The 25,384-nt window shown below is 46.3% G+C and overlaps 1 protein-coding gene and 1 pseudogene across 1 annotated transcript; one reads left to right on the top strand and one right to left on the bottom strand.

Annotated features, from left to right (window-relative positions):
* The first annotated feature begins 175 nt into the window (after nucleotides 1-175).
* LOC118278621 (bromodomain and WD repeat-containing protein 3) lies at nucleotides 176-15,338 on the top strand. Its single transcript, XM_050703362.1, is given in 21 exon segments — nucleotides 176-370; nucleotides 456-514; nucleotides 590-619; nucleotides 751-810; nucleotides 3,186-3,290; nucleotides 3,293-3,429; nucleotides 3,431-4,046; nucleotides 4,125-4,208; nucleotides 4,282-5,181; nucleotides 5,263-5,558; nucleotides 5,645-5,674; nucleotides 5,791-5,883; nucleotides 5,967-6,165; nucleotides 6,248-6,604; nucleotides 6,607-6,717; nucleotides 7,736-8,545; nucleotides 8,941-9,115; nucleotides 9,777-9,907; nucleotides 11,168-11,276; nucleotides 11,721-12,080; nucleotides 12,896-15,338. Coding segments are annotated over 21 exon segments (4,875 nt in total). The 5' UTR covers nucleotides 176-333; the 3' UTR covers nucleotides 13,072-15,338.
* Nucleotides 15,339-16,481: 1,143 nt separating this feature from the next.
* On the bottom strand, nucleotides 16,482-20,119 carry LOC118278622 (uncharacterized; annotated as a pseudogene).
* Between the last annotated feature and the right edge of the window lie 5,265 nt (nucleotides 20,120-25,384).

Genomic DNA, 25,384 nt, shown 5'->3' with positions numbered 1-25,384 from the left:
AACTCATAAGCAGAAATTAAAAAGAGAAGAAATACGATATTTGTACCCATGTAATAGCATCTTATAAAATCATAATTTTATTATAAAATAAAAGTAAAATAAGTAAGTGGCGACATCTAGTATAGAATTTCACAATAATACCATAATGCAGACTGTTGGACCGACTTAGATTCACTATGAACTGTTTGACTGACAGCTAAAACGCCATTTTGCTATTATTACAGAAGGTTGCATTATCTGTTCGTCAACAATGTAAAGTGAAATGTTTGCTGGATTTTTACTCTGAATGTAATGTGAAGTGATATTTTAACCCTCGATTTATAAACTAGGGTTATGGAGGAGTCCAACGACGAGCTCAGGGTCGTTCCCGGTAAGCGTAGTTCTTAGAAAATATAGTTCGAAAATAAGAGTGACTGTCTTGCGAGGTCGTGTAATGTTAGCTTTCCCGATTTCAGAGCTCTACTTTCTGATAGCGAAATTTCTATCGGGCGGACCCCTGAAAGAGACTGCAAAGGTAAATTGGCTCGGAATGTGATCAGAGAGATGTTTTATAAGATTCACGAGCTAACTGTGAGTGTTTTTTTTGCAGACTTTGCTAAAAGAGCTCGAGACTATAGAGGTGAGTTAAAGCTTTTCCTAGTGCCGGGTTTGAGCTTATATTGTTGTTTTGGTAGCGGACGCACGTGGCTGCGGCTGTCAAACTCGCTGAAAGTTGCGTGAAAAGTTTTTGTAGAGCGCACCGTGTTGCAGGTGCTGCCTCGGCGACTGGACTGGGAGGGACACGAGCACGCCCAGTCGTACGATGAACTGGTGAGTTTGGCGGAGTTTAGCGCCCAAACTTTGTTTATTTACGTTTTGTGGCCTGATTAACTTATTGGAATACATTAAATTGTTGAAAAACGACAAAATATTTCAATTTGTAATATGCATCAATTTGATCGTCTAAATTCGGTGGAATAACGGCAAAAATATTTTTATGGTGTTTATGTGATAAAATTGATGTTTTTGGCTAATTTGCGAAAAAAATGTTATATCATGTACTATCGGGAAGGAGCAGTGTCGTAATTAGAATGCTTTCTATCTCGTTTCGCCTCACGCACGCGTGGCTACATGGCATGTTCTGTCTCGCTCTGTCGGCCGAGTGCAGCGGCGCCCGGTCGCGATTAGCAGTCGCCGCGCCGAAGGCGGCCGAGCGCGCACGAACGGCCGTGACGTGTGTTGCCGCCATGTTTGAACTGCTGTGCGAACATTAGCGTTGTTGCACAATGAAATACTACTGATTAGTTTTTAAACGATTCTTTGACGAGACACTAATTAACTTATCGAGTTTAACATAAACACTGGCAGTATTAAGACGTTTTTGATAGACATTAGTAAATATCACTTGCTTTATAAAAGTATTGTTTACTGACAAGTTTAATAGTAAACCGCAGTTGTAAGCCAAATACTGAGCGACCTATGTATTATGATAACAGTAAAAACTCCAACAACAAAGAATTAATTACACAATTGTCAAAAATTTTACATAAAATAAAAAAAAACTCAGAAGCATTGGATAGAAGAAATGTTACACAATGAAATCAACGGGAACGGGAAGGATGATTCTGGAGATTATGTGTATGGAACCTCATTGTATAAGGGAGGTAGGGGAGGGATGGGCACTTTTTCACAATTTAATATGTACATAAAACGCGAGATTTTGTAGATAATCAACATTTATTGCCACTTCCTATTGTTCCATACTTTTGGCTAGATATCTTATAAAGAACTTTCTTATAATAATAATCAGTCTCCTAATTAGGAGGTAATTAAAAAATTAAGTCAAAAGTGCCCAAGGCTCCCTATGGTAGGGAGATATGGGCACACCCGGTGGGAGGCTTGGGCATGGCCTGTAAAACACTTAACATTTATAATAGACTCCAAAAATAAACGTAATAACAACAAAAAATATATCACGACTTATCTTAAATTAGTTATAACCCATAAAGGCGTATATTTATATCTATCAGCTGTCGTTTTTATTTTTGATCCTTTTGATACCTCTTCTATGACTCGTAATATCAAATCTTTGGAAATTTCTGGTCGCAAACCTTTCTTTTTTAATTTAAACTGCATCTTTCTGTAATTAAAATAGTTCAAATAGTGTAATTAAAGCAGGCAATTATAATTTTCAAAAGACCTCCTGTACGCAATATAAAGAAGAGAGCATTGGGCATGCCCAAACCTCCCTCACATCCGACTGCCCATTGCTCCCTCTGTACACATTTTCAACACAATTTACCGGCATTTTTTTTTGTATAGGTATTGAAACGTGAATTTTAGTTTAATTTATTAGTTAGTAAGTATACAATAGATATATAATAAAAAATACACATACATTTCGTTACTTTTTTCTGTATTACGATCCGAATCCACAACAAAATATTTACTTTTACGAGCGCATAATCTTCAAATGTGTTTGTATTTGACAACTGACGGAAATAACAGATATTCTATGGATGAACAGTTTTGCCAGACGGTAAAGTAAACTACCAAATTAAGAAAAAGAAAAACCTATGTCAGGATCAGAATAAAAGGGGGGTGCCCATGTCTCCCGACTGCCCATCCCTCCCCTACCTCCCCTACATTTGATGCATTGTAAAATTAAGTAATGCAACTCAAAATTAATCATAATACTAATTACATAGTTAAAAATAGCCTGTACATGTACAGCAGTTATCTACCAGGCAGGTACCTACATAAATGTACTAAGTGTAAAAACACAATCATGTACCATTTGTCCATCTGTTTGACAGCGGGATTTGTTTATTTACTTAATACAGTAGTCAGAAACAATGTCGCTAGTTATACAAAGTATCTATATAGTGATTTACAACAAACCATACATTATACAATTAAATAATTTGGCACATTCGTCAATACTACCGCCATGCGCGCACTTTGATACTGAATTAGCTTTCATTTATTAAAATCCCGTTTTTGTGTAGGAGGGCTTCAATAGCTACTATTATCTAAGGATTAGGTGAATCAAAGAGGGACAGTTTCGGAAGTAGTAAGTAGGACTTGCTTCTGTATAAAACATAACTCAAAACAGAAGGTGAACCTTAGTCACAATATGTGTAGGTACTACATGTAGAAATATCCATTATAGTGCAATATATTATGTATGTGTGTGTAACACATAGGCATCGCAACACGCCGACGTGTCATGGCGGCGGCTGGCGTCGGTGTGCGAGCGGGCCGTGGCCCTGGCGCGCCTGGCGCCCGGCCCGGCCGCGGGGGCCCGGCCGGCGCCGCGCCCCGCATCGCCGCGCGCCTGTCGCTGCTCAGCGAGACACTGGTGCGGCCCCGGCCAAGGTACGCGTCCCACACCATCGACCACACGCTGGTGCGCCGCCTGGTGGCGCGCGAGCTGGGGCAGGGCGCGGCCGCGGCGCCGGGGGCGCGGGGGCGCGGCGCTGTTCCCGCCGCGCCTGCTGGCGGGGCTGCAGCTGCAGCGGCGCACGCTGGGCCACCTGTCGGCCGTGTACTGCCTGGTGGTGGACTGCTCGGGCCGCTACGTGATGACGGGCGCCGACGACATGCTGGTGAAGGTGTGGAGCGCGCTGGACGGGCGCCTGCTGGCCACGCTGCGCGGGGTGGGCGCCGAGGTGACGGACGTGTGCGTGTCGGCGGACGGCGCGCTGCTGGCCTGCGGGTCCGTGGACCGGCTGGTGCGCGTCTGGTGCCTGGCGTCGGGCGAGCCGCGCGCCGTGCTGGCGGCGCACGCGGGGACCATCACGTCGGTGCACTGGGCGCCGCCCGCGCGCCGCGACGTGCGCTGGCTGGCCTCCACGTCCACGGACTGCTCCGTGGCGTTCTGGACGTGCTCGCCGGACGGCCACTTCCTGTCGCAGCCCGTGCAGTACGTGGAGCGCATGCGGCCCGGCGTGTGCCACATGATCTGCGCCGCCTGGTCCGCGGGCGGCGCCTTCCTGGCCGCCGGCAGCGCCGACCACCACGTGCGCATCTACACCGTCGAGCACGAGCCCGGCGGGCCCAAGCGGGTGCGTACCCCACCATACATCGTACATGTATACTCTCTATAGTAGTGTGAGTGTGACACGGTCTGTGTGTGTGTGCAGGTGCTGGAGACTCCGGTGCACGACGACGCGGTGGACAGCATCGCGTGGGCACACCGCGGGCTGCGGTTCGTCTCCGGCAGTAAGGTGAGTACCGGACTGTAGTGTAGTGTCGTGTGTGTCGGTGTAGTGTAGCTGTATGTCGTGTGTCGTGTCGCAGGACGGGAGCGCCGCGCTGTGGACCCTGCACGCCACGCAGTGGCGCCACGTGCTGCTGCAGCCGCAGAGCGAGGCGGGCGACGGCAAGCGGCTGAAGATGACCATGGTGTGCTGGGACCGCTCCGACGCCTTCGTGCTCACCGCCGTGTCGGACCACAGCATCCGCGTGTGGTGCGCGCGCACGGCCGCGCCCGTGCGCGTGCTGCGCGGGCACAGGGACGAGGCCTACGTGCTGGAGGCGCACCCGTTCCTGGCCGGCGTGTTCCTGTCGGCGGGCCACGACGGCCAGCTCTTCGTGTGGGACGCGCGCGAGCCCGAGCCGCTGGCCGCCTTCCACAACCGCATCGAGGGCCACGGCGACGGCGCCATCTTCGACGCCAAGTGGGGCGGCGGCGCCAGCGTGGCGGCCACGGACTCGCACGGCCACCTGCTGCTGCTGGGGCTGGGCCGCGGCCACCGCCTGTACGCCGCGCTGCCGCCCGAGCTGTTCTTCCACACCGACTACCGGCCCGTGGTGGTGGACGCGCAGGGCGGCGCGCACGACGAGCAGACCGACACGCCGCCGCACCTGCTGCCGCCCCCCTTCCTGGTGGACGTGGAGGGCGCGCCGCACCCGCCCGAGTTCCAGCGCCTCGTGCCGGGCCGCGAGCACCTGGCGCTGGCGCAGCTCATCCCCATGGCGGAGGCGCCGCGCTCGCGCATCGACGCCATGATCGAGGCGCTGGCGGGGGCGCGCTCCCCGCGCGGCGTGTGGCGGGGGGAGGGGGTGCGCTACACGGCCGGCTCCTGGCAGCGCGGCGAGGCGCCCCCGCTGGCGCCCCGCGCCATCGTGGCGCCGCTGGCGCCCGCCGTCACCGAGCGCCTGCACCGCGCCGCCGCCGAGCTCAACGCGCTCGAGCAGGTACACCCAACTACAGTCTACTGTACTCTATATACTGATGTACCACGAGTGGTTGTGTGTGACGTGTTATACTACCTGCAGGCGTGGTACCGGCGGGAGATGCGCCGCCGGCCGCTCATGATCAGCACGGCCCCCGAGGGCGCGGGCCCCCGGCGGCGCGCGGGGCGGCGCCCCCGGGCCGCGCCCCGCTCCCCGCGCACGGTGCCGCGCGCCCCCGACCCGCCCGAGCCCGAGTCGGCGGCGTCGTGCAGCGACACGTCGGACGAGTGGGTGCAGCGCGCCCCCCGCGCCCCCCGCGCCGCGCGCTCCCAGCGCTCGCAGCGCTCCGACGCCGACACGCAGCACTCCAGCCTCGACCTCACCGACTCCGACTCCAGGTGACTAGCGCCGCCTTACTCCTCCGGTGCCCCGGGTATACATTGTGTAGTGCTGTATGTTACTAACTCGTTGACGTTTGTCGCAGCTCGCACAACTCGGGGAGCAAGAGCGACAGGTGGGTGTCGAGCGATGTGTGGCCGCGTATATATATATGTATTATATTATATTAGCGGGCGGAGTATGACGCAGCGAGTAGTGTAGTAGTGAACAGTGATGGTCGTTGTGTTGCAGCTCGTCGTCGTCGTCGCAGTACTCGGACTGGGAGGCGGGCGCGGCGCTGGCGCCCCCGGCGCGCGCGCGGCGGCGGCCCCTGCCCACCAACCGGTACGTAGCCCCCCCGCGCCGGGCCCCGGCCGCGGCCCCCGCGTCCGGCGGCCCGGGCCTCACCCCACGGCCTGCAGTTACAGCCCCTCGGTGACCAAGCGCGCCGCCCGCGGAGCGCCGGCCGCCGCCGCCAGCTCGGAGCCGGGCGCCGCGGGGCCCGCGCCGGCGCCGCCCGACGACCTGCCGGACGCGTACCGGCCCGGCGACTGGATCACCGCCGTCATGCCGCGCAAGGCGCCCTACCACCCGCAGATGGGGGACGAGTGCCTCTACTTCCGCCTGGTGGGTGTTACATTGTTTCTACTATGTATATAGTGTAGTGTAGTGACTCTGTCTGACTGTATGTATGACTGTATGCGAGCAGGGCCACCAGCGCTACTTCGAGGCGGTGTCGGAGAAGGACGTGTACCGCGTGGCGGCGCGCGACAAGCCGTGGGAGGGCGCGGAGCTGTACGCGTGCGAGCTGGTCAAGGTGGTGGGCATCAAGTACGTGATCCGGCCGCCGCGCCTGGCCTGCCTGCGCCTGGCGCGCGCGCTGGCGCCGCCGCGGCCCGGGCTCACCGTGCGCTACCACGACATGCCCGACGTCATCGACTTCCTCGTGCTGCGCCAGCAGTACGACGCGGCCGCGGCGCGCCGCTGGGGGCCCGGCGACCGCTTCCGCTGCATGATCGACGACTGCTGGTGGGCCGGCACCGTGCTGGAGAGCGCGGCGGGTGCTGCGCCCCCGACTCGGCCGGCGCCGCGGCCCTGCCGCCGCCCGCCGCCGCCGCCTGGGCCGCCGCCGCCGCCGAGCAGTTCCTCTCGCTGCGCGTGCGCTGGGACAACGGGGAGGTGAGCTACATTCTACACTAGCATACTTATACTAACACTAGCGACTCGTCTTTGGCTTCGTGGTACAATGTTGATACCAAGTACACGACAGAAAAACTGTGACCGTTATATATAAAAACATAGCAGCTTGCTCTGACTTTGCACGGGTATAACGTATGATACAGTTTATGTCACTCACTGAAAATTGATTAAAATCGATTTAGTAGTTTTGATTTATTTATTATAGGCCATCCATTAATCACGTCAGGTTTTTTTTTACAACTTTTTGACCCCCTCTCCCCCTTGCTGATATGTGGAGAGACGTTAGATTAACCCTCCACCCCTAACCTTAATTTTTTTAATGCTCATCCCTAAAAATGTATATGTGTAAACGTCCCTCTTGAATTACTCTATCTATTGAAAAAACCGCATCAAAATCCGTTGCGTAGTTTTAAAGATTTAAGCATACAAAGGGACATAGGGACAGAGATAGCGACTTTGTTTTATACCATTTTAGGGAACAGCGAGTAAAGTTCCCTAAGAAATGTGACGTCACAAAAGTAAGGTAAGATCCCTCACTTTCCCCAACTCGTCAAATAATGTCACACTTTGTCAATCCCCTCCCTCTATGACGTAATTTATGGATGGCCCTAAATATGAGTGGGTTAACATTTTGTACCTTCCTCTTGAATCACTCTATTTATTAAAAAAAACCGCATCAAAATCCGTTGCGTAGTTTTAAAGATTTAAGCGTACAAAGGGACATAGGCACAAAGAAAGCGACTTTGTTTTATACTATGTAGTGATATAGGGCCCAGACTGCGGCCCTGAGGTACTCCATACTGCAGCACTCATAGTATGTCAGTTACTGTGTAGTTGGATCGTTTATTGTATCACATCCTACCATTTTTTAAATATTTCTCGAGTATCTGATCTTGTATGTTTTCCAATTAGTTTTGATAAGAATGTAGTATAGTATTGGGATATAGCCTCGAGTCGAAAGCTTCCGAGAGGTCCAAGAATACATTGTACTGTGCAGGTGGAGCGTCTGTCCCCGTGGGACCTGGAGCCGCTGGACCCGGAGCGGCTGCCGGGCGTGGCGGGCGGCGCCGTGGCCGTGCTGCCGCACGAGCTGGAGGCCGCGCTGTACCGCGCCGCGCCCGACGAGTGGCCCCCGCGGGGGGACCGGGCTGCAGCATGCAGGGCCGCGGCCCAGCACGTGGGCGCCGTCATGTCGCTGGCGGCGGCCGAGCCGTTCGCGGCGCCCGTGGACCTGGCGCGCTACCCGCTGTACGCGCGCGTGGTGCCGTACCCCGTGGACCTGGCCACCATCCGCGCGCGCTTCGAGCACCTGTTCTACCGGCGCGCCGCGGCCGCGCAGTGGGACGCGCGCTGCCTGGCCTCCAACGCCGAGCGCTTCAACCAGCCGCACTCCGCCATCGTGCGCCAGGCGCGCCTCGTCAGCGACCTGTTACTGCACATCATCGCGCACTGGCGCGACGTGGACGTGCTGGCCAAGTACCACGAGCTGGCGGCCGGCTACCGCAGCTCGGACGACGAGCCGCTGGCGGGCGGTGCGGGCGGTCCGGGCGGTACGGGCGGGTGGCGCGACGCGTGCGGGCGCGTGCTGGCCGAGCTGCTGGCGTCTGCGGACGCGGAGCCGTTCCGGTCGCCGGTGCTGCCGGGCGCGGCGCCGGACTACGCGCGCGTGGTGGCGGCGCCCATGGACCTGGGCACGGTGCGCGCGCGCCTGCTGGCCGGCGCGTACGGCGGCGCCGACCAGTTCGCGGCCGACGTGCGCCTCGTCTTCTCCAACAGCCGCCTCTACAACACCAACAAGCGCAGCCGGGTCAGTCGCTAGTGTACAGCCACACTATAATATACTTGTACAATACTTGTGAGACTTGTGTCATGAAGTATTGAGTACATCAGCTTCAGTTTCATTGTTGAATTCAGCAGTACATATCCAAACATATGTAAACAAGGCCATTTGCCCCTTTTCGACATGTTCGTGTAACCAGCTGACATTATAATCCAACACTACATAACAAGTTGACAAAAAATAAAAAAAACACTTGTAAGTGTTGTCACTGCTCACCCCATACCCTTCACTAAATACTTCGTGATATAAATCTCTCAAGCATCGTGTAAATTATCCACTGCGAGCGACTCGGTCTCGAACATCAGTCGCCGGCCGCCATTAGAAGTAGCAATAATAATATAACATCCCCCCCCCCCCTACAGATATACTCCATGACGGTGCGACTGTCCGCGCTGTTCGAGGCGCTGTGGGCGCGGCAGGGCCCGGGGGCGCGCGCCGGGGCGAGTACGCGCCGCCCACAGCGCTCCGCCCGCGCCCCCCGCACCGCGCGCCCCGCACGCACCGCGCGGACCGCGCCCCCCTCCAGCGACCAGGAAGGTCAGTACCAGCTTACTACATATATAACAATATGTAACAACTGTTACTTCCGCGCACACCTACTGCTCGCTCTTATTGGTCATAGCGTGATGTTTTATACCTATAGCCTGACCTCGATAAATGCACTATTTGCGCGGAAGGCTGCTCAAAAAGAATTATTCAGCATCGGACCAGTAATTCCGAGATTAGCGCGTTCGTCACAAACATTACAATCAGACAAACAAACTCTTCAGCTTTATAATATGATATTACTATAGATTCATTGTTTACATTCAATTTCTATCCGTGTCACAACTACTTGCTGATTAATTACTGTTTGACGGAGAACTCAACTAGTTTGCGCGGAATGGCCAGTGCCCATGAATATGCCAGCCTCTAGCACGGCTTGAAACTAGTCGAGTTCTTCGTCAAATAATGCGTGAGTAACTCCGAATACTCAAACGCTACTCAATTTTAAGTTGTACGCGCGCGTTAAATATCGTGCTATCATCTGTCACTTTATAAAGCTACTGATACGTGGCGCCGCCCGCTACATTTGAGAGCGTCTTAAAATTGAGTTGCGTTTGACCATATTCCCCCATTAGCCGATAACACCAGTAAATAATTAATTTAGTATGTCTCACGAAAGTTACAATAAAATTGTACTGCGCTCGTGTTGTAGAAGAGCTACTGAACGGTCACTCGGCGGCGGAGTCGTCGGCCAGTTCCGCCAGTTCGGCCAGTTCGGCCAGTTCCGGCAGCTCGTCGGACTCGGAGTCGGAGACGCTGGCGGCGACCTCCCGAAAAATTCGGGTGCATGCTAGACAGCAAAAAAAAAAAAAAGTCCGACGACTAAACTAAATTCGGACAGCGACGCGCCGCTACACATTTATCGGAGAGTAAAATGAGTATGTACTTGTGGCGTCACATTGACAAGTGACAGATGTCGCACATAGACTATGACCAGCATTCAACAGATGACGTCATAAATATCCTAAAATTCGCACATGTGACGTACATGCGAATGGAACACGGATAGAAGCCCAACGAACAACATTTGGGCAGAAAGCCCGCCAGTACACGATCACCTCGCCTGGTCGCAGGATACTGCTTTACTTAGAGAACTTTACTCGAGTTTCCTAAATACTCTACTTGCTTCTGCCCGCAGCGCCGCCCGCTCACTTTTTTTACGCTTTAATGGGTTCGACGTTGGGCCGCTATCTCGCCTGATGGTATCAGCAATGATGCGGCCTACAATGGTAGCACGTCTGTCTGTAAGTTGCAACCTATTCACTCGGGCTTTGAAGACAAGAGTAGGTTGTACGGAGCCGGAAACACAGTCGCCGGCTGTCCGGAGTTGGCCACTCCCTAGCAGTTAAATTGCACAACCGAAGTCTTGAAGCGAAGCGCTTGATAGTGCGAGTATGGGGGGATATCTAGGATAGTGCCCTACGTGTTTGCCAGGCTATAATCTACCCCTGTTGCAAACTACAAAGTCCCTTGAAGCCATCCGTTAATTACGTCACACGTTAAGGGGGAGGGAGGGGGTTGACGAAGGTGACTTGCTGTGACGAGGGGGTGGGGGGGTCATAAATTGTGACGTCACGTTTCAATTATTACTATCCCTGTTAAAAAAAAGAACTTGGAACTGTTATTCAAAAAACTAATTTCATGTTATGTTAATGTTACTAAAAAAAATGATATTAAACAAATTTCGGAAATGCTATTTTATATTTCTGATGTAAAATTATATAATGTGTCGTCACACTAGAGAGGGGGTGGTTTCACAAATGTGACCAATTGTGATAAGGACGAGGGAGAGGTCAAAAATCATGAAATTCGTGTGACGTAATTTATAGATGGCCCCCTTTAGCCGTTTTGACGTTTGCGTTACAAGTGCGTTGTAGGCCTTTTGGGGTTTGGAATTTAAGGGTTGTTGGGGAATTGGAAATTGGGTACAAGGGGGGGGGCTCGGACAGTAGCCTCACTCACACAATACGCGTTGTTTCACGTCGGTGTACTGCTCGGCCGTGGTATCACTCCGGTCGAGCCAGTCCAGCATATATATTGTAGTGTAGTAATGTCCGTCTGTGTGTTGCAGGTAAGGGCGTGGGCAAGAAGAGCAAGAGTAGCAGCGCGAGCGCGGAGCCGGGGCCCTCCACTAGTCGCGCCCGCCTGTCCGGTATGTGGCTCGCTTTGTTCTTTTCGATATACGTTTTATTGCTAATACCGGTATTTTTTGTGGATATTTAGCGATATGTTCAGGAGATGGAAGTTGCCAGTGATTGCTCTTCTATATAAATTAAGTCTTGGGTAAACGTTGACATCAACCTTTCTATAGTTCGAAACTATTGTTAGACGCGTGTTTGGACATGTTTATAAGGTTTATATTATAGTTGGAGCCTATTACGAATTAAAAATGTCACGTTAAAAAAATGTGAAAAACTATCTCGCACAAATGGCATAGTGTGACTGAGAGATTTGATAAAAATGACTTATGACAGTTCTATGTTTGTAAATAGCTCGACTATTATAGTCATTTTTGACGGGAAATACGATTTAATTTTTCGATCTGATTTATAATCCGAAATAAACGATTTGATGTTGACGTTGTATATGTGTACAGACGAGGAAGTGGAAGAGGAGGACGAGGAGGAGGGCGCGGCGTCCTCGTGGTCGGGCTCCGGGTCGGGCAGCTCGGTGTCGTCCGGCCGGGCGCGGCGCGGCCGCAAGCGGCGCCGCTCCGGCTCGTCCTCGTCCGGGGCGCCGCTACAAGCGTGGCACGTCGGAACGCGGCGCGCGAGAGGCACGGCGCGGTACAACGAGGACAGCTCGGACGACGCGGCCGCCGCCATCTCGAAGCGCGCGGGCGGCGGGGGGAGGGGGGCGGCGCGCGCCACGCTGGCGGACCGGCGCCGCGCGCACGCAGGCCGACACCCCGCCTACTACCACACCGCGCCCGCGCACACATATACCAACGGACACGGTCAGTACTCTGTAGCACTCCACTTGTTTTAGGGGAAGGGGGTCATCGCATAACACTTATTCTCCACTCAGCGTGTGGGGGAGGTGTCCAACTCTTATTACATTGTTCGCACTACGCCTGTAATAATCGAGTATAATTATATATAGTAAGAGACTTTCACTACCATTGTGGGACACAAGATATTACTCGTTAAAGATCATTCTGTGCCTACTTCAAGTCGCAGCCGGCAGAGTCCCGGTAACTTACCTAGGTTGTCCGCATACTGTAGAAGACATTGTTCTACCAAATATATCGTAAAATATGTTCTATAAATTTCATCAGCTCATTCACATGGGATGATGACTATCAGACGCAAATACTTAAACAGATCTATGAAATTGTCAAAAACGTAATTGCCTGTAAATTTGAGGTTTGCCCTTGATTTCCCTGGAATACCATCATCAGATCCTGACTAGGTAACAACGGGACCAACTTGAAAGTATACTCTACCGGAAGGTGGAAGAAAAAGCCCTGTCGAGATCATTAAAAAACGCTATATATAACCGAATTACACGTGGGCGAAGCCGCGGGCGGAAAGCTAGTTATATCATAAAGCGTATTCTTCTAATATCGTCCGCCTTGAAAACACGGTTAATGGATAGTAAATAATCTAGTATTTGGTCCCACAGTGGTGGATCATTACTCGACTAATCAGTGATTGAATCTGGATCGATCTCAGACGACAATTGTATAGTATGATATACATCACTCAGCGCCTACAAGTTGAATATTTGTGTTGATTTAGCTCATTTACGATTTTTTTCTATATTATACAGATAACGGCGCCGGCGAGGGCTCCAGTGGGTCGCAGGGCTCGGGCCCCGGCGTGGCGGGCGGCTCCGGGGGCGCGGGCAGCGGGGGGAGCGCGGCGCCCCCGGGGGCGCTGTCCATCTCGTCGCGGGGGCGCGTGCGCAAGCTGACGGCCAAGGCGCGCGGCCTGCTGCACGACTGAGCCCGGCGCCGCGCCCGGGGCGCCCTGCACCCGCGGCCGGACCTGTGATGTGATACCGTGGACTGTACACTGTACTGCAAGCTCAACCTACTGTAAGTGAACCAGGAGCTTATTATGGACTAGGACTACAGACGCCGGGGGGCGCTAGTGTAGCGAGCGAGTGGTACTGACGGACAGACTGACATCGCCTTAGTTCCAAGCACTTGTTACACGAAACTCCACCTTATTACATGCGGAACAGAGCGCGATGTTGTACACACGAGCTATACTTGGTACCTTATAACTGAGTTCCTTATAAGGTCCTTCCAAACATTGTCTGTACACACAAATATCACCTTTATATCATATAGCTATAAGTGTGAGTATAGCTCGCTACACTAACGTGCCCCCGCAGTACTGCCAGTAATGTTATGTAATAATATCATTTTTGTACCGACCGACTGACTGACTGACTAGTGAAACATTGTAAATATTTAATAATTATAAGTAGTAGTAAGTATAATATTTTTCGAGCTAAAATGTTGCCGCAGTGGATTATATTCCTGAGTTTATATGTCCTCATTAATCTATGACCCATACACAACTGTTGATACAAATATATTCGCACACCTAGCAATATATTGGCACATTTACGGTTTCCATAGTTTACCTGACTTGTTTAGTTTTTACTTTACTGACTAATGAACCGTTGTTTTACGTGCGTGAGGGGGGAAACTACAATAATGGTATAATGACACTTTCGACCTCTCTCGATGAATATGGAAATAAATAGATTAATATGTACTTTTAAACAAGTAAAGCATATAAAGTCAATTTCGCATTTTGCAGATGTGCCAATATATGACTAGGTGAGCGATATTATAATGTAAACAATGAATGTTTAGAACAAATCATTACTTTGTATCATTGTACTGTAGTCGGTATGGAGGCGACTACACGCGAACTAAGTGTAAGCATAGGTTGTGTTATTGTATAATATTATAATTGTATTGAACGCCAGAATATTCCACATTATACAATGTATCGTGAATGAAAAATGACTAGAAATAAAATGTTGCTACTACACAACGGGTCTACAAATGGGTTTTATTCCCGCACGAAACAGATTTGTATTTTGATCTAGTAATTGTGTGCGAATTTGTTTGTTTGTAGCTACAACACGTCACTAGAGATAATTCTAGCGTGGCGGCTAATAATAAATAAATGAATATGTTGTGAGATGAGCTCCAAACTAAATTGTGTTAAAATTGTATTTAAGTCCCCTTTTAGAAGTGTATAATGAGTTCGATTTATTTACATACTGTTTGTTTGTAAATCAATGAAAAATTAATTTAAGACTTTGTCAAGATGAATGGTGTAATTGATTTCATTTGATACAATAAAATAATCTATAAATTTCAGCGTATTTGACGGACAAACATCGAAACAAATAAACTTTCACATTTATAATATTATTAAACCGATTCAATGTCTAATATGAATATAGATGGCGTTCAAATAGCTCACTGATACTTATCAAGTAGTGTAACACAAAGTGGTGTAAGCAGGAGTGTCCACACTCCGCGTGATTGTACCTGTAGACAATATATCTATCATAATTGTATAACAACAAGTCGCGAGGAGCCACTGTGATGTGATAGCGTGTGATCGTCACACCCCGCGTCTATCATACTCTAGTGTTACAGTGTTGCCAGCCCAAATGTTGATGTACTTAAGGATAATAGTTCAGTTTCGGTGTGACCAGGTATTGTGTTACAAACGTCTTGTTGTTTGTTGGCCAGTTCTGTAAGAGCGACGTTTTGATACAGTACTGTGACGTCACAGCTATGATGTGCGCTGGCAACACTCGGCCCTGTGTGTGTGCGATCAAACTACAAGCTAGTAACATATATATGTATAGTGAAGTAATTCTGTCTGTATGTAACGCACAAGGTGTCTCTAGCGACTGTACATTGTGTCCATAGATCTTTGTTTATTTATTGCTGGCAACACCACCGACCACAGACTCCTGTACAGTGTTGCCATCATCGCGTGTCTGTGGTGGTGTTGCCAGTGTGAATATATTAGTTAAGTTAGCAGTAAGTAGTGACTAGTGGATACTGTAAGTATGACAATTTTGTAAGAACAGCGAATTGATGTCGTTTTGTATCTGTTGACTTTGTACCGAGCTGTGTGTGTGTGTGTGTGTATATAGTGCGTGTGTGTGGGGCGCGCGTGCGCGGATGATACCAAACTGAAACAGAATAAAAAGATAATTTTCTAAGATATCTGCGAGTTTTATTTATCTTGTACGTTTTAATTGACTCCGGTTATTGAACATACTATATTCACTTACGGATAAATTAATAAACTGATCTTCAATCTTTGGAGAGAAACTCCGTCATACCATACCTTAATTATACTGATCTACTAGCCTCTAGAATATAGTTTTTAAGAAGGAATGAATAAACCGACCTTGGTCTAACCCCTTTACTTCGTTTTGTACAGTTTGTCGTCCATAAGTGCCTTATATAGAGTCGAAGGCGCATCTGGCTGGTAGGATTGGGTATCCTCTCGAAGGTAAGACGGTACTTACACCGAAACTAACTGCTGAGCCTGTACCAAGCGCAGGTTCGGTCATGTATGGAGTACTGTTCTCACATTTGGGACGGCTCGGCTAAATACCAGCTTGAAAGGCAAAACACATTTAATGGCGTGCCAAATAGCTCATCAATGTTGATGCGCGCAGACGTGCTCCATCGTAGGCCACCATCACTTACCATCTGGCGAGATAGCGGCCAAACGTCGACCTATCAAACGTGAAAAAGGAAAGAGCTATCTATGCTCGGAGTTTCTTTGCGAGACCGAACCAACGGCCGAGTGGGGCAGTAGGGCTTTCTAATGTTCAGCTTTGGACGCATACGGCTCATGTATGTCCTCATGATTATGAACACAAAAATAATGATTGAAATCAGACCAGTCGTTTTGGAAATTAGCGCATTCAAAAATATACTAACTCTTCAGCTTTATATATTAAAGTATAGCTATTATAGTTCATTTCAGAGTAATAATAAACAGATTTGATTACAAACCTTCTAGTTCGTCTCCAATAGAGTATAATAGTAAAAGTAATGTCAAAAATCGCCATTCATTTTGTTTAACGTCCTAAAATGCTTTAATTGTATTGATCTAACTAGAGTGAATTTTATTGTGGCTATTGTTACTTTTGCTTGTGTTATATTTTTGGTGCATCATGCCTGGTGCTGAACAAATTATTTTTCTTTCTATAAAACAGGCCACCAATCACATCCTGACCGAGGGAGACTATACTTGTAGCGATGATTTGTTTGATAAAAATAAACAGTATTTAAAGAGGTGAGTGGAAACGGGCAGATGACACTCCACTGGGGTGTAGAAATAAAACAAGCAGATACCTCCCAACATACATATATTTATAAAACATAAAATTAGAACATAAGTACAGAGTACACGATACACGCGACACTCGCAGATATTAATTTATTTATTAATTTATTAGATTCAACAACAGCATGGCATCATGTGTATAGTCCTACATATTGCAGTGTCCCCCACTCCCCCCAGTTATCGTCCGCAGCCCCCCCCACCACACTTGGACTTCTTGGGGGGACGGTACGACGACGTGGACGCTCCCCCGCTCAGTGGCAAGTAGTCTGCGAATACAAACATACAATAAATTTTATTACTACAAGTATACCAAGTATATTCTCCTGCGTCATTAGATCGTAGAGACACAAATATTTATATTTTTTATTATAACGTCACGCCTTTTATCCCCGAAGGGGTAGGCAGAGGTGCACGTTACGGCATGTAATGCCACTGTACAATGTACACCCACTTTTCACCATTTGTGTTATAAGTCCATGTAATAGGGGGTGAGTCTATTGCCATATACTGGACACAATTTCAATTTCGTTCTACCACTGAGAAATTTTTCGAAAGTTCGAAAAAAGCTCAAGTAATACCTTTCCCGCCCCGGGAATCGGACCCGAGACCCCGTGCTACAGTCATGTGCACCTTTGTATCTTATTGACCAGGTCAACTAGATTATTATAACAAACTAATAAATGATTATTTAATACATACCGTTCTCATCCTTCCTCTCCCCGAGCCTGTGTCCCCCGGCGGCAGTGCCATACTTCTCCAGCCGCTCCGCCAACTCCGCGCGCTTGCGTTCCTCGCGCTGTACATACAGACAAACAATATAATATACATATTACGTATCACACAGGAAGATGTGTGAAGGAATGTTCCCACTCCTGTAAGTAATGCTCTTCAATATTAACCGACAAAACTAGGTGTATCAGTTCAATAACATTCTTACTGTGAAACTAAAGTAACTATGTAAATATCACGGTTTACTCACATACATTAATGGAGAAAAGTAACTACTCAAGTAGGCTGCGCGACATCGCCGCGTCTGTGCACGCTGCTCATCATGAAGAATCCCTCTATGTACTTTAAAACGAGTAGAACTTTTCTCCATTAATGTACGCGAGTAAACCATGATAAATTTCAGTTAATGCTTAACGTGGCTATTTGTTAACCACAACGTATGACGCTATAGTAACTAGTACCGCACCTCCTTCTGCAGTTCGAGCGCCCTCTGTGAGTCGGCGAGCAGCCTCTGTTGCTGCGCCTCCCGCGCGCGCTGCACCGCCTCCATGCGGGCCATGTAATGTATATGTCCGGGTCTGTCGACAGCAATTACACAAGTTATTTATTAACAAAGATGCAAACAACGAAATGTTAATATTATTATTAAAAAGATCGAATGTATTGTAAATCTTGTATTGTAGGAAGGATTTCCGTAACAAAGTAATGCCTGATGTCTATTCTAAACATTATTTTATTCATAATTTTTAGTGTAAAAACAACAAATTGGATTAAATTTTAACACAAGTTAACAATGCTTTGTCGGATAAGTTCTTATCCCATGTAGTTCTGATATTTCAATAAAACCTTTATTAGTCGTTAAAGGAAAATTTATTTCTTAGTTACAGGCATTAAAAGATATATTATAATTTATTTGAATTTTTGTGGAGATTATATTTAAGGATGTTAAAGACACATCCGTGACCGAAACTAGGATTTCCTAAAAAAATATCAGGTTTCCGTACCCGAAACTGAAATAAATGGGATAATTTCAAATAGCAGCGGAGTCTAAATGAGGCATGAAACAAGTTATGAAAAGTTACTTATAGATTGATGTACCTGAAATGAAAACCTATTTATAAATAAAACCGTTTGATTATTTATTTGTATGTTACTTTAAATTCCTGAAGTCTGATCCATATCCGAAATTGCATATCCATAAGGATTATATTATTGTAACATATCCATCAGGTTACAAGATATTGCATTTTAGTAGCATACAATAGTGACAGAGAGCTCGACAGTGATCTAGAACGCGCTGTTGCTGCGCGACACAAGACACAGGACCCTACAATAAAGCAGTGCACTCACTCTTGTGGTACTCAGCGTCCTCTCGCTGCTGGCGCCATCTGTCGAGCGTCGGCCGCAGCTTGTGGTAGATGTACGCAGCCACGGCGATGCCGCCCAGGACAAACCACCCGTGGGCTGCCAGGAACTGGAATGCTGGGGGAAAGCATCAGATAGTTGTATATCATCATTGACTGTCATAGCTAGTCCTATTTAGGCAGTTGTCCCACCAACGGTGAGAAAACGACTAACTATCGGCTATTTTCTCGCTCAAGAAACGTACAATGGATATAGTTTCTGTGTAAACAAAAGAGATGCATGTACAAACAGTTGATCGCTGACTGTTCACACTGCCGGCGAGTGCTCGCTTCAGTAGTTTGTCGCTGAGCGACAAGACCTATGAAAGATAACACTCGCTCGGCGACACTCGCCAAGCGATTAGAACTTACGCCAGAGAACAACCAGTAGGTAGTAATTTTTCATTGCGAGTAATCGGCCGCCTCACTCGCACACTCGCTTATAGCCGAGCTACACAAATATCGGAACTATGCACTCGTTCCCCGCGTCTCGCTAACTCTTTTCTAGTTCTAGCTCTACTCGTTACTCGTTAATCGTTGCCGGTGGGACAAGTGCCTTAAAGTGATGGTTATCATTTATTTTATTTGTAAATAAAATACTCTGATCTCAATATAAATGCATGAATCTCTGATCCCAAAATGAGTCACATAAAACCCAACAAATATTGTAAGGTGATTAAGAAAAGTTAATCACAGTAACTATGTATTCATTGTTACTCTAGAATATCATTATCGCATGTTGAGGATGCTTGGTGCCACATCCAATACTGAGAGATAACATTAAATACTAACAATTTTGGTACAATAGACAGGATAATATTAATTGTCTATTTATTGATGTAAGCCTCTGATTCTGAGCTAACTGTTAACTATAGTTACTGAGAGCTGAGTATTCTACACAATATTGTGTTGTAGGTGGTGGAACAGATAATTTAAGTGGGACACTGGACAAACTATGAAAAGCAAAATACAGGATCTTATTACAGATAAGCTATGTTTCCTTCCGCAGTTTCGTGTTCTAGAAAGTTATAGCTGTTATAAACTCAGTTAAAATAGTTGTCAAACATTTTTAAAGTGAGGAAAATCTACATTTTGTTGCAAATCTTGTAAACAAATGAACAACTTTATTTACCGTTGGTGACGGGGCTGAACAGGCTGGTGCTGGTCTGCTCCTCCGCGAATATCTCTTCTTCCATCAGAGGATCCATAGTGTCAGCAAAACCTTGGGAATTGCACAAAAACACGATAATTTTACCACCCACACAACAGGATGCACCATGTACCGCAGAAATTGTTCAATTAATGATGAGTCAATGCAATAATGACAGTGTAATGAGCTCTAAACTAATAAATAATTAATTAACCTGCTACTTGAGGAGTTGTCGAATAATTTTAAATATCTAATAAGTTTTGTTTCTTTCAGTTTGTGACCCGTTCGATTAAAACAATGACGTGTGTTACCAAACTTCTGTCAATTTCTGTCAGTCAGTTGTCAGTTGTCACTTTATCAGTGCTGTCATTTAAAAGTTTTTATTAATACCAGTTAGTATTTGAACTCAAGGCTTTTTTCTTAAAAAGCGTCGGACTTTTTACGCCATCTAGCTTTCTACGTTCATGAATGCCACTACCTTTTTTCGATCCCAATTAGGAACATCGTCAATACTTTTTTCCGTTTTATGAGGGGAAACGGTATTAAATATGATGACAATACTATACCTTTTTTCGCGAAAGGGTGATTTTTTTTATGGAATAGGTGGCAAACGACCAAACGAGTCACTTGATGGTAAGCGATCAGTGCCGCCCATGGACACCCGCAACACTAGAGGAGTCACAGGTGCATTGCCGGCTTTACAATACTTATTTAAAATGTAACTTATATTTACTCACATTGTGTAAGTTAAAAATTATTAGTAGTTAAGTAATACTGATCATTGAAAAAAAACTGAGTTGGGTTCAAAAGACTTTGAACACTAAAATTGAGTCGCAGTCGTACAAAACCGTATTTAATACTTAAGTATGTGCCTATAACTTTCTACTTATAACTACTGGCCAGTCAATCAGTCCGATATAATAAGTCAAGTAGAGTTCCTACAAATCGTTGTACGAGCAATAAATAGCAAATATCTTCATAAATACAGACGGACCGAGTCCCCGGGGGCCGCGGGCCGGGGCGCGCAGTAACCAATGTACCGGTATTAGGGTACATATGTCGGGAGAATTCATTTATAAATCGTAAAATAGTTACTTATAAACGTATTACCTATGTTTATAACGTATCAGTATAAGGTCGTGGCCCGGGTATAAGACGCCCGCTTCTCATGCATGAGGATGCTCAAGTTCGAAACTTAGCAAGTACCAATGTGACTTTTTCCAAGCTATATGTACTTTCTAAGATTATTTACACACCACTGACAAACGGTGAAGGAAAACATCGTGAGGAAACCTGGGCTTATAATTTCTAATTATAAGTTTGAAATCACCAATCAGCATTGAGCAATCGTGGTGATTCATGTTGAAATCTTCTCCGTATGAGAAGAGGCCTTTGGTTAGCAGTGGCCACTTATAGTCTGATGGATCACACCATCAGGTGTGATGTGAAGTCAATTTTATTTGCAGAATAATTCGGTAGAGGTTATCACATGCAATATCCCCTTGTATAGTTTTCATATTAGGTACTTGTAATGTTATCTTGTTTAAACACGAAAATCCATTGAAAAAATACGATTCAGAATTGGGTAGTATCCCCAATCAAACATAATTAATTATTTTGACTTTTCAATACAGTAAAATATTAAAAAATAGTCACACTATGTTTTGTTACAAACAAAAGTTACTTGTTGGAGCGCCTGCGTGATTAGCGTTAGCAACCAGTTTCGTTCACCCCAGTTGTTACTATTACTTTAGCTATGTGCTTAGTGCATACGATATAGCCATCCTTGTCATTTCCTTCTCTGGAGTGATGTTCTACGCAAGCTATGTCTTTACTTAGTTTCACATTTACGACATTTAATGACGACAGCGGTTAAAAAATTCTAAATAAAGCAAGAACAGTAATTAATACGTAACTTAAAACTTTGAACCGGAAAAAATAATTAAAGACGATTGAGCAATAACTGCTTGTGTTTGGCTTCTCTACGTAACGAAAAAAATAATAAAATAAAATAAAAACAATGAAAGTACGACCCTCCTTGGTAATGTCGCAAATAGTACCTACACAGTAACACATCAACCTATACAATACCAGTATAAACTGACTGTCGAATGTACGGGAATGTCATAAAAAAACACATGAGGTTTGTCTAGTGTAATAGGGTAGACGACCATTTTTTTATTTCAATATCCGTCTTGTAGATTATTTAAAAACGTTAAACAAGTATTTTTTATCTTCTTACGGAAACAAATACTTTCGAAGATCGATTTGATATATCATGTGAGGTCACTTTTAGGTACATTTTATACGTATTTGCTTCCACTCCCAAACTTTGATTCGTTTTATCTAAGTATTGTTATCTTATATGACCAAATAAAAATACGTGTCTAATATTGTTTCATTACCTAACTGACGGACTAAATAGGTTTTTAATTTTCATACCCCGTCATCATCCCTATTGTTTACTTACAAAAGTTTCAAATGCCAGAAATAATTTTATTAGGAACACGATTGAGCAACACTCGTATTGTTGTCAGCAAGTAACAGGGGCCTACTCCGGTTCTCGAATCCGAAGTTTCGTTTAATCTTCAGCCGTAGGTTTTATTGATTTACTAATAAAATTACTTAAAATAACGTTTTATTTTTAATTTCAAATCAAAACCTATTTATTTATCTTCATTTCATTCGTTCATTTTTGTTCAGAAAAGTTCGCTATAAATGGAATTGTAGTACAAAATTTGTGAAGTCTCGGACGAAACTTCGTTCTTTGTTGAATTAGAGTAGACCCCCAGGCTTCATCACGTAACAAATTAAAATTAAAAAAGTACAAATAAAGTTGATGTAACTACGACCCCCTCCGTCTACGGCTGGAGTATTACAAATAGTATCCGTGTCGACACGGGGCCGGCAAACACAGGAACTTAGTTTGGGAAGATGTCGTAAGATGGCGCGTCATACTTCTTACGTAGTATTCCGATTTCGTTCACATTCACAGTTAATACTGCGATAATACCTCACTTCTTGGTTTTTACAGTTATGTGTAATTTTGTCCACCCATTCGGTAAATAAAACGTGAAATATGAAAAAGGAATATATTTATAGAGCTACTAGCTTCTGCCAGCGACTTCGCCTGCGTTCCCGTAAGATAAAAAGCGTCCTATCATCGAAGTCTGCTCATATCCTGTCTGTATACCAAATTTCATCAAAATCCGTTCAGTAGTTTCAGTGTGATTGATAGACAAACATCCTAACATCTAAACAAACAAACTTTCACATTAATATAATATTAGGGTGATTGAGCCCACGATATGCAAGCCTACGCGATATACCTGGAAAACGCTGCTATGCACTACGAGCTACGTACTACGTGCTACGAGTTACATACTACTAGCTACGCGCTACAAGCTACGCGCTACGAGTTATACGCTACGAGACACGCACTACAAGCTACGCACTACGAGCTACGCGCTACGAGCTACGTGCTACGAGCTACGCGCTACGAGCTACGCGCTACGAGTTATGCGCTACGAGATACGCACTACAAACTACGCGCTACAAGCTACGAGGCACGCACTACGGATACACTTACGAACTACGCACCATGAGCTACGTGCGACGTGCTACGCTCTATGAGGTACGTGCTACGCACTACGAGCTACGCGCTACAAGCTACGCACTGTGAGCTATGCACTACGAGTCACGCGCAACAAGCTACGAGCTACACACTACGCGCTACGAGCCACGCACTACGGACTATTATCTACGAACACGAACAGTGCGCTACGAACTGGGAGTTACGGACTACGCGCCACAAGCTACGCGCTACGAATTACGAGCTATGACTGTAGTATTTCACCGCTACATTACTGTACAATTAGGTCTTATAGATTTATAGTTGGACATATAGAGTTAGACTCTTGGCTCTGCATGGGATCCAATTACTTATTGACTGCGTGAGTTATATTGCATTGACAACACTTTATATGACAATGTATGTTATGACATACAGACCTGCTTTCTGACTCGTTAATCACCTGAGGGTACTTGACTAACAGGACAGCAGTAAATCTATACTTAAATATTATAAAGATAAAGAGTTTGTATGTTTAGATGCGCTGATCTCCGAAAGTGTTAGTTCAAATTTTTTTTGTGTTGTGCCACTCCTTGAAAGGCCGGCAACGCAGTAACGCCTCTGGTGTTTCGGGTTTCCAAGGGCGGCGGAGATTGTTTACCATGAGGTGATTTGACGGCTTATGAATCACCTGATGGTAAGCAATCGCCGCGATTACGATCATACCATAAAAAATATGTCGAAAAGGGCTATAAACCATGACGCTAGCATTAATAGGCAGTTATACAATGGTTAACATCAACTGCACAGTGCCGTGACATCGCGACAGTGTGCCCCGGGCATTAAGTTATCGATTGTCACTAAACGTACTGACTATACTTTATACTATACTATTGTACTTCACAGTGGTCGCCTTGTACTCGAACATGCAGATTTAAGGAAAGCATCACGGCCTGTACAGACGAGGGACTTTTCTTCGACTGATTTGATACAACCTCATTACAGGGGAATATACTCGTACCTATAGGTTTCCTCGCTAAGTTACACTAGTTACGTAAGTGAGCTGTGAAACTTAACTACTTAATTTAGTTTTCTTCTTGAGTTACATATTTAGGTTATAAGTCACTTAAATTATTTTAAACTTATAGAAAAACTTACAAATAACAAATTTTACATAATAAAAATATATTTAAAGGTTGGTTAAAGTAATTTAGAGACGGCGTGTGACTCAAATATAATTGATATTACCAAAAATGTTTTATACTCAATACTCAATACTTTATTGCTTACCATCAGGTGATTCGACGTTCGTTTTAAGTATGACAGTGAGGCGAGAGGGTGTGTCAGACTCTTACTGACTAAAAACCACACCGTTCCTACTCCTGCTTTTGAGCCGGAGCTCCGGTGACCCTCTATGTAGTCCGTAGCTTCTGGTCCAGTATCAGCCCTACTATGCGGTGCTATGCTGTTACTTACTACTGTGGTGATCTGATGGATCTTTGACGTGCATGGGTCTGGTTCTGGTCGGACAGTGAGCTACTCTTGCTCGCCGTCCGCAAAAGTAAGTGAGTTGAGTCAAACTATCTATATCAATATATCTCAGAATTTTCTTCACAAACCTGAATTGTATTTTACCCTCACTGGACGAAAGTCCCTCGTCTGCACAGTCCCATAAATGACGATGATTTGTTAGCAATATAAACTCGTGCCGCTGGTACAGGCAACTACACACGATACACCAGTATATCATGGACCCGCTTTGTATGACCTTTCCGAACATTCGCCGGTCAGTTTATACTGGTTGTGTGTAGCTTGATGTGCCTACGCAGCGTTGGCTTATTCGGTTGCCGGGCAACGCGAGGACGCAACATGGAATCTGAAGTATTTATCCTAATGGTTTATGAGCGCCTGGTACTCGCTCCGAATTAAAATTTAAATTCGTACAGGATGCTTGCATATTGGAAAAGTTTCGCGTGTTTCTTTTTTTATACAATACTCGTACATTGTACAAGCGTTGGGTACAGGGACTGTCTCGTTACTTGGTGAATTGTATCA

This window comes from Spodoptera frugiperda, chromosome 24 (assembly GCF_023101765.2).
Source record: "Spodoptera frugiperda isolate SF20-4 chromosome 24, AGI-APGP_CSIRO_Sfru_2.0, whole genome shotgun sequence".
NCBI classification, from domain to species: domain Eukaryota; kingdom Metazoa; phylum Arthropoda; class Insecta; order Lepidoptera; family Noctuidae; genus Spodoptera; species Spodoptera frugiperda.
This window is presented reverse-complemented; position numbering and strand designations above follow the sequence as displayed.